Genomic DNA, 10584 nt, shown 5'->3' with positions numbered 1-10584 from the left:
TTTGTGTTTGAATTAAACAATATTTACTAGTGAGGATCAATTAGATGTTGATGTTAGAGAAAAAACTTAGACCTCAATGTTTACTGTCATTATGACTATAGCTTACTTTGAAAGGATGTTACATTGGAACTTAAGGGTTAAATATTTATCAAATTGTGTTACTTTTTTGTTCCATTTAAATTTTGTACTTGAACCTTGAATTGAGCATGTAATAACATTTATTTATTTGAGAAAAGTTTTGAAATTTTCATTTTTCTCTTAAAAGCTTTTTTGCAACACGTACGATATTAAAGATGATGAGTAGAAATATTTGTCACACATTCGATATGTTTGTTTAAATAGTTAAAACTTATAACAAAATATAAAATTATTAACAAACCTCGTACTAATGATATTTATATTAATTATTTGGTTAAAATCAATGTACTTATGAAAAAAAAAAAAAAACGTTCTCTTTATTAGTTGCAAGAGCCAACTCCAGCTTGAAGCAACCTACTATATTAAACAAATGATAAACTTCTTCCTGAGTTTGGAAGGGTATATTATTTCAACGTTCAACAACATATAAAATATGATCATTCTTGAAAAGTATGTCAAATCAACAACATATTGAACTTGAAAAGTAAAAGTAAATGGAATAACAAGATATTAGTTAGCCAATGTGACCTATATATATAATTGCCATTGATGTCTTTCCTCCAAGGTCGACATAAAAGTAGAAGTAGAAGAAGTATTATGCAGAAAAAGGTTGTAATTAGTTGCATTCATTTTAGATTTTGATTTCCAAGGGACTATTGTTTATACATAAAAAGGTTGTATTTATGGAAATTCTTGATCATTCCATGAACTGAACCAACTACAGCGGCCAATGAAACAATGAAGCCTAAGCCACTTAAGAGTTGGAGGCAGCACCACCTAAGTGATAGTTTTCTAATGTGCTTTTGGGCAATGTGCATTTGTATGGGAAAAAAGACAACTAGTGGCCCGAACCCAATTGCTCCAAGAAAAGAAAGAATCTCACTGAAAAATGGCATTACCATGGCAAGAATTGTGCCCAATATCACAAAAACTGTCCTCCAAATTAACCTAAACAAGTTGAAACGAACCATTACACCACCTATCATGAATGGATGTTCTTTGTTTACGAAATCCGAATGTGGCCACGCCATGTTAGCACCCATTTCAATTAATCGAAAGAATGGTTGACCCATCACCTGTAATAAAATATTGATTTCTCAAATCAGGCACCAAAGTTCAACCATATGTTAATAACACTAATAACTTTCAAATTTAAAAATAAATAATGTATACTTCTTTTTGTCCTTAAAAATTAGTTAATTTTAATTTTCATCATTCTGAGAAAAAAAAAATCACTTGGTCCTTGATTTTATTGAATTATATAATAAGTTTAATTTTCATATGTTAGTATAATTTTTTATAGTATCAAACTTATTATAAATCACTCACCATACAACTTTTAAAGCAGCTATTATGAAAGTTAATAATCTTATCATATATAATAGTATATTAGAGTAAAAAATATTTAACTATAAATGCATTCTAATTAAATTATTATAAGTATAATCTTTATCATAAGATAAATCTCATTAGCATCACGTGGTAAACAAGTCTCTAACAAGTAACATAGACCTCATTTAAAAGAGTTTATGAACAATATATTTGTACTTATCTTATTCTATAAATGTTTATAGGAGTGTTTAGATAAACTAATCAAATATCTTATGAGTAATCCCATAGGATGTTTTGAACTTATCTGGATATTTGTTTAATATAACTTATTATTCAGCTTATGTAGAAATTTATTGAAAAATACTCAAGTTTGAATTCAATCGTTGACGTAAATAATTTAATTTTTATATTTTCATTCTTTCACCAAATTCAATTTTATATTTTTTTCATTACTTCTTCCAATTTGTTTCTCTCTCTAATTTTTTTTATTACTTTTTTCTCTTATCCAATTTTTTGTTTTACATCTCTTCTCCCTGAAATCCACATTCCCCTGTATATATATAAATAAAAAAAACAATCTTGTAATTTTTTTTCTAAAATAGGACATTTGGAATAATTTTGTTGTTGATATTTATGCAATAACTTTTTATCATTATTTTATGAATTGATTTTTAATTTTTAAGATTTACGACTTTTGACTTTTAATCATGGTTATAGATATAATTGATTTCTCATATTTTGTTATTAATTTTAATTTAATTTTTATAAACTAAAATTAGGTGAATGGTGACTAGTGTTTTTTTTTTTTTTTTTTATCATTTTTATTATTATTATGATGCATAATGTCATTTTTAAAAATTCTTTAGTTACTTTTATAATCTTATTTTATTTTTAGTTAAAATTTAATTTGTAATTTGTTAAATTTTCAAAAGGAGATATCCTTTTTTATAAACACTTAAATAATGATACGTGAATACACTTTAAAATTATTTAATTACTTATTAACATAGGAACAACTTATTTAATTTTAAACAATTATAACATAAATTCTTATTACATAAAAAAATTATTATATAATATATTAAATAAAATATTTATCCAAACGACCTATAATCTCATTATATCATGTCATCATAAAACAAATCTAAGATGGACTGAAAACATTATGTCAATATATTCTAGATTGAAAAAAAAAATATTATGACGATCAAAACTAAAAGTGACTAACTATTTAGAGATGAAAAGCATCTTGATGGAAGAAAAAAAGAATAATGATAAAAAACCTGATACGCTCCAATCATGTGGATTACGATGAACCCATTCCCCAATGCAACCAACCAGAAAGGTTCGGTAAATCCGGTTAAGATGTTTCCAGGTGTGTTGTCACCAAACCCAGCATAGCCAAGGCCACTGCACAGCAAGAACAATACTGCCATTGCTGTGACTCCCATCACATTAGCTCTTTTCATTTGTTTATTTTCTGGTGGATGTGCCTTCAATGTGTCCTAAACAATAATTGGATTCATTGTAACAACTCATAATTCCAATTTGCTAGCACCCATCACTTATTTGCTTTTATTAATTTCTTCAAACAGTGTGCATATGTAATAAGTGAATTGTGTGTTTTACCATTATATCATAAACAACGGTAGCGTACGTGCATGCAAGTGCTATGTTTCCCATTGAAGTGAAAACCCTCAAAAGTTTGTCTTCAATAGGTAGTTTAGTTCCTATTATGCTGGTTGCTGCTCCTTTTCCTGTACATATAACTTCTTTTAGAACAAGTATTTAAAAGTTGCCAAAATGAGCATGTAAATGTAAGTATTTAAAAACCAAACCAATCTAAAAATTAAAGAAACTAAATCATGGTTCAATGATCCGGTATTTTTTTGTCTATAGCATAGATATCATCTATTAGAGATTATTCTGATGCAACTGGATAAGATTATTGTAGACAAGAAAGCTCTTTATCCGAGTATTTAACATGACTGCAAATTAAAGACTCGAATTCGAAACTATTTAGTAAACTGGAACAGTTATTGGTCAATTGATCCACAAACTTGGTAGTTCAATGACCCAATATATGACCTTTGTATAATTATTATTATTATTTTTTTTTTGAAAAATCTTTATCCTATTAATTTCTTTTATATTAAATGCATACAACTTATTATGTTTGGGTTGCTTAAACATGTTATCTATGATGAGATCAAAGAATAAAATGTGTTGTGCTCCCGTTTGGAAAATTTAAAGGGTGGGTGGTTGAAGGAGTGTATTGCTACACTTTCATGAATTTTAATCCTGATAGTTCATGGGGTGGGGGGCATAGGCTAAGTGGGCCATTGACCAAAAATAGTAACTGGGCCTTTCCACAAAATCTGGCGGCCTATCTTTATTGGGTCACAATATGTAACTAGGCATATGAGAAACCACAATAAATAATCCATAACCTTATCATAAGTTTGATTATCAATAATCTTTTGCAAAAAAAGAAAAAAAGAAAAAAGTAAAATTAATTAACCTTATGTATATTTGACATTTTCATTTTGTTATACATTTTTCAGCTTTTATATGAAATAGATTAACATTTTTTATTAATCGCTAAAAATACAAGGATTTGTTTAGAAGGTCTACAGAATTGTATACCATCACTTTAAAATTTGGCTACAACCTGATCAAATTATGTGTAACAGATGTAAGTTGAAGGAGGGGTCAACTCATGCTAGAGTGTTCAGATCATGCAACTCTTTGGTGGGGGAATTCAGGCACCTTCTCATTTTGATTTGATTACTCATATGTCACAATTCAGAGGTTTGGTTAAAGTATCCAAAAAAAAAAATAGCATATATATGGAACGTGATTTGGTTTGCAAGAATATAGGTGATTTGGAAGAGCAGAAATGCAGTGGTGTTCTCCCATAAAACTCACTCAGTTGAGGAAATGGAAGAAATGGTAGAGATATTATCATGACAATGGTTAACTATTTCTGGTGGACTCAACTATGCATTTTCCTATTGGTCTCTTAATCCACTGTGTTTCTGTATGTGGTAACGTGAGTCTATCTTCTACACGTTCTTGTGTTTTCACTTTTTTATGTGTGGAATTATATGGTTGTTGACTTAAAATATAGCAGATACAGGTGTGACACTTTTGGGGATTTAAAAGATATAGGGTTTCGCTTGATATGAGGTTTTTGTTGGCCAAAATTTGTTTGCTGGAATGCTACTAGATAATTGATTTTATTTTGGGTATGTTTTGTCTAGTGCTAGCATATAACATTCTTTTGATGCGAGGTTCTTTTTGGTCAAAATTTGGTTGTTGGAAAGCTACTAGATAGATGATTTATATTCTTGTATGTTTTGCCTGTACTGACATATTGCATTCTCTTGTAATTTTGTTTGACAAATCACATTTTATGGTCATGTCAAGTGTTTAATAAGAATTGCATTTTGTTTTTTTTAAAAAAAAATCAGTTATTTAATTAAAAAAAAAAGTTGCTTTCTTAACTTCTCAAATCAATATTTAATTTTATGTACTTTATAAAAAAGAAAAAACATAATGAGATATGTAAATTATAATTAATGCAACATTTATTATTTTTAAATTCTAAAACTAAAAGTTTCAGACGAATACAATTTTTTATCTTTTAATTCAAAATTTATATTAGAGTAACAAATTTTACTTGCAAGTCAGTATGTGATATAATGTGACATCTTACAATTCATTTGTTATCTTTCCAAAAATTGATAGTATGTTATTGCATTTTTAAAATTTAAATTTTATATTATTGCATTCTTTTTTCTTTTTCTTTGAATAATTTCTTCAAAAATATTAACATATAAATTTATTACAATAATAATTTTTATTTCATATGTACTATTTTAGTACATTTATAATTAAGAGATAAAAATACACACTCCTCACATGACAGACCTGTGTAACCACCACCTGTTTTCTTATTTGTTACAGACTCTTTTTCAACTACCACAATATAGCTAAAGTCGCCTAGTCCGTGAATAGTTAGTTGACTGAGCAAGCCCATTGAAGAGAACTGAACCTTAATCTATACTCCTAAGTACCTCTATTTCAAATTATCAGTTATATTAGGAGTTTTGGTTTATTTTAAACTTTTTTCTTATTTTAAAAGTATTAACTTATTTGCTAAACATCTAATTTAAGTGCTTAATAATTCGTAATTAAATTTTAATTCTTTCAGTAATAATATTCTAGTAAAAAAATGATATTGTTACCATTCTTAAAATATATACATTATCTAGGACGATAAATAAGTACTAATTCCTTGTTATAATAAGTGTTGTGTTAAAAAAAATAATAAGTATCATTATAATATAATATTTATTACTTATTTTTATTTATATTCTTCATAATAAAATTTAGAAACATCATTTATAATAAAGAAGATTAATCATAAGATTAATTTATAAAATCATCACCTTTCTCCTATTTATTAATTTTTACTTTTTGTCAGTGTCAAATAACTTAAGACGACACTTATTATAAAACAGAAGAAATAAAAAATAAAATAAAATAAAAGGTTAAAAACAACAAATGAACAAAATGAATAAACTAAATAATCAAATACTTATAAGAGTAAAATTTGGTAATTAATAGTAAGTTCCTTTAATATACAAACTAGTATTTTGACTAGTGTAATGTACAAGATAATTTTTTATTTTATATAAACAAAATTTATAATAAATAAATACTTTTGAATATTTAAATTATATTATCAGTAAAATTTATAATAAATAAATATTGTTACTATATAAATTATATTTTAGATTTATGGTAAATAATTTACATTGTAATACAAAAATATTCTTAACTATTGATAATTTTTCTTAATTAAAAAATATTAAAATTTAATTGAAAAACAAATTTGATAAACTAAAGAGATAAAATATTTAAAAAAATCACTAAAAATATCCTTGTTGAAAAATCAGTCCTGAAAATAATTATTCTAATTTATACATTTATTATAAATATAAGATTAATATGGTGAAAACTGAAGTTACCTGAGAGGATAACCGCGAGACATAACCCACTACCAATGAATACATAACCAAAAGAGGTTATAGCTGCAAGAGTTGAGAGCCATGTGAGCTCGTGGAAGTTTGGGATTTGAGACAAGAAAATTTGCAAGATTCCAAAACCAATCGCAAAGGCATTATTCGAAAACTTGCACGAAGCTGAATCTCCTCCATTGTGGATGCAAATTGCTTTCCTTATTGCTCTGCCATATCATACTCATCATCATAAACCATAAAACAAAAGCATAAAAAGCTTATATTTTATAGTCTAAAAGTTTATAATTGTACTCTTAACATTAAAAATGATGCTCCTTGGTCCTTTCATAAGAATCTACAGATTTTTTTTTTAATATTCTAAATAACAAATGGTAAAGTTTTAAAATATAAAGGTTTACAAATAACATCAGGCTAAAATGTTGGGCATGGTAAAAATTAGACTTGATCATATCCCATTTGCACATTGTGATAAGGTTTAGTAGTAATTATTTTACGTACATCAAGCTTGTGGACGAAGTTATTGTGTAGCCCACTGTGATCCCAGCGAGCTTCGTATATTGAACTAATCCACAAAGCACATGCATTGTTCCACCTATTATCAAATAGCAATATGGACTTGGTCATTTGATTCCATTAAAGTGAAGCATTTCAGAGAATAAAGTATGAAGTTATAATTATTGGTTAAAAATATAAATAAGTTTTGATAATTATTTTAATATATATCTTAAAAAGTGGATTCAAACATAACTCAATTCAACAAAATCCAACTTATAAAATGAAAATTACTCTTAAATTCTAAAATTCAACACTATTAAGTTTTATACATAAATAAAATAGTAAATAATACTTTTTATTCTCAATAATATACATTTACTTTACCATAGATTAATTATTCAATCAACAGGTATAATATTTTGTTCTCTAAAATACCTCTCCACAACTTCATTACAGAGCAGTGTTGCTCTGTATTCTTTGCTGTTATATATTTACACACTCAAACAGTATAAACACTTCACACTTAATACTTTTACTTTTTCTCTGTCTCCCCACCACAACACCAATTATATCATTACCAATTTACTTATCCTTCTTCTCTTCCTATATCTCTTTCTCAATATAGAACCACCCCAAGGCACCTAAAGTGCCCACCAATCTTTCACCATCAATTGATGATATGCAATTCTCACAAACAACACATAATCAGTGAAAATTAATACTTAGAAGGAGAAATTGGGCAGAGGAAGTAATTAAATCATGTAAGAGTGGAACTGATACCTAAGTAAGCCTTGACAGCCTGCATATAAGTGTAATTTCTGGTGCCAGTAACAGGGTGTGGATATCTGTAACAATCAGCTACAAGATTGTATGTGAAAATGGAAACACCTGCAAAGGCAAGGATACAGGCTACACCAGCAATCCACCCTAGTTGGGCCATGGCCCATGCCAGAGACAGCACCCCTGCCCCAACCACCACCGTTATAATGTGTATGCTAGCCGTTAATGCATTCCCTGCAAACCAAACTCAAACAACAACTCAAATGTCTGCTATATACTTATGACAAATAAGTTCAATATGTTTAGTCAACCAAACTTTGCAAATTATACATTTTGTCATTCAACTTTCAAATTTTCACGTGTTTTGATAACTTAGTGATCAACTGATCATTAATACAACACATTGACAGTTGATGTAATCCATTGATTACCAATGTAACACATTATACTATGTTGCATATGAGTGTTACATCAGAAACTCTCGTCATCAATTAACATGTTACATCAGCGATCCTCTAACATGGTGACAAAATATACAAAATTTTGAAAGTTGAGTTTCAAGATATACAACTTCAAAAATTAAGTGAGAAAAATTTCAAAAATCATTCACAACGTAGTATAAATGAGTTACAAATATTGAAATAATACATGCCTAACTTTAGATTCTCATAAATGATTATTTAATTAGTTAAACACACTCAGTTTTTATATACATTCAGTTTTGGTTATAAATGAGTTAATACGCATTCTTGAAAGTGGTAACTTGTTTTAATTTATGGAAGCACATGTGATGTTATAAAATCATAAAATTGATCTCTAAAAAAGTCAGATAAACTTACTCCCACAAAATAATCAACTCAAGAACAATTGCGTCCTTCAAAAATAATTTAGAGAATGAGGATAATTGTTTTCGAGAATGAAAACAGCACTTTTAGGGATGAAATTGTGTGTTAATTCAAAAGAATTGAAGATTAAGAAGAAAGGTTAATAATATCGATCTCTAATCAGGCATGAGGAGAAGTAAATACAAACTGTCTAATTTTAAATTCTCAAAAATATTAAATACTTCACTAGAACTCTGAAAAAAATTATGAAAATCGGAATAATATGTTTGGTATTATTATCCAACTAAAATACGAAGCAAACGTTGTACTGAACTACAGAGATAATGTTTTTATAACCCATAAAAGTTGGACATGAAAAATTTGGAGGAAAACAGAATATAAAGTGAGAACCCAATTCGGAGAAATTAAGAAAGAGAACGAACCGGTTCTTTTGACTCTGCCATCATCGTCTGGTTCGAGTGCCAAAAGAGACTTGGTGTTGTCCATTGAGATCCCCTTTCCGTTGGTCAAGTATCAACTCTCACAAAACGCTGCACCATTTGACTTCATGGGTCTGTTTGTGGAAGGAAATGATATCTTCTCTATATTAATTGAGGCAAATAATCAGGTAAAATAAAAATAAAAAAGATAAATAATTAATAGACCCAACGCTTCTTTACACACGGGAACTTATATCAGATCTAGAATGAAGCCTAGCCACAAAATCGTATTTATTTAATATTTCGTAAGATGAATTTATTGAAAAATTAATTATTATTATAAATAGCTGCTAATGATTAGATGAATGTAAAATATTTTTACGCGGCATGTATTATTTGTTCGGTTTATTTAAGATGAAATAAAAGTTTTAATTAGAAGAAAATAAGTATGTTTTCTTGACTTGGGAAGATCACAAATTTTCAATGAAGATTTATAGTAAATATAATTTTAAGAAGTAAATTCAAATCATGATTAATGTGAGTGGAAAATTTGACAGTGTCAATCTCTATTAGGGGCATCTATTATTTGTTCTTGGCCTAAAATACTAAATGGGTAAATAATTGAGAAACTACTATAAATAATTAATCAAACTACTACTAAACTACAATAATAAAATAATAACATTCAATAATTTCTTATTTAAGAGATTGACCTATTAGAAAGTTATAGAAAGTTATTTATGGTGACAACTAAAAATAAGGGAAAATTATCTATGCTAGGTGATGATTTACCTATTACGGAAAGCATATTATATGATGATAGTAATTTCACTCATCATAAAAAGTGTTTGTGAGGTTAACAATCTATCATAAAATATTTTGATTTTTATGACGAGCAAAGCATCACCCAACATAAAACTTCTTTTTATGTCGAGTAAAGTAACAATCGAGATAGAAAGGTTGTTAATGAGCTTAAGAGGTAAATATTGTTCATTTTCTTCCTTACACATGAAGAGAACGCTTCTCCTCTCCCCTGATTTGTTCTATTTGGTGACCACTAAACCTTCTCCCATGTTTTGTCCTTTTTAGGCAATGTAGACACCCAATTTCATCCGGACCCATAAAAACAATGAAATGGACGTTTATTATTAATGAAAGGAGCTCTCGAAACATGGAAACAACAGGACAAGACATCAGGAGGCCTAAAAGCCCAAACAAGCTTAGTAGCCTGGAATGGATTGTTGCAAAACCAGAACGGGCCGTTCCCAATTTGGAACGGGCTATTCCAAGTTCCTAAAAGGGCATAAAACCCTAGTTTGGAACGGGTCGTTCCTAAACTGGAGCGGGCTGTTCTAAGTTATGAAAAAGGCCTAAAAACCCTTGTTTGGAACGGCCGTTCCAGCCTAGCCAATTATGTGTTAATCTCATCTCTGGAACAGACCGTTCTAGTTTTAGAATGGGTCGTTCTAGTTACAAAATTAACACAGAATGGTCGGATCCAGAACAGGCCGTTCCGATTTTGGAACG

At 28.5% G+C, this 10584-nt stretch overlaps 1 protein-coding gene across 1 annotated transcript; it reads right to left on the bottom strand.

The window, feature by feature from the left end:
- Nucleotides 1–652: 652 nt before the first annotated feature.
- LOC109792566 (amino acid permease 8) lies at nt 653–9261 on the bottom strand. Its single transcript, XM_020351988.3, has 7 exons — nt 9061–9261; nt 7794–8027; nt 7017–7110; nt 6507–6724; nt 3100–3227; nt 2754–2975; nt 653–1214 (listed from the first exon to the last, which is right to left on the bottom strand). Exons 1-7 carry the CDS (start codon nt 9122–9124, stop codon nt 792–794), a joined length of 1383 nt encoding a protein of 460 aa, XP_020207577.1. The 5' UTR covers nt 9125–9261; the 3' UTR covers nt 653–791.
- Nucleotides 9262–10584: the final 1323 nt, after the last annotated feature.

This window comes from Cajanus cajan, chromosome 9, assembly GCF_000230855.2.
Source record: "Cajanus cajan strain Asha chromosome 9, NIPB_CcT2T_4, whole genome shotgun sequence".
NCBI classification, from domain to species: Eukaryota; Viridiplantae; Streptophyta; class Magnoliopsida; order Fabales; family Fabaceae; genus Cajanus; species Cajanus cajan.
Note: the sequence above shows the minus strand (reverse complement) of the source record. Positions and strands in the feature narration are given on the sequence as shown.

Bases quoted from the DNA above. Each gene is read 5' to 3' on its own strand.
- LOC109792566 (XM_020351988.3), bottom strand. From the start codon at position 9,124: ATGGACAACACCAAGTCTCTTTTGGCACTCGAACCAGACGATGATGGC. The intron at 8,028-9,060 runs GTTCGTTCTCTT...TTTGGTTTGCAG, and splicing joins TGGCAGAGTCAAAAGAACCG to GGAATGCATTAACGGCTAGC. The intron at 3,228-6,506 runs GTAACTTCAGTT...TTATATGTACAG, and splicing joins TCTCGCGGTTATCCTCTCAG to GAAAAGGAGCAGCAACCAGC.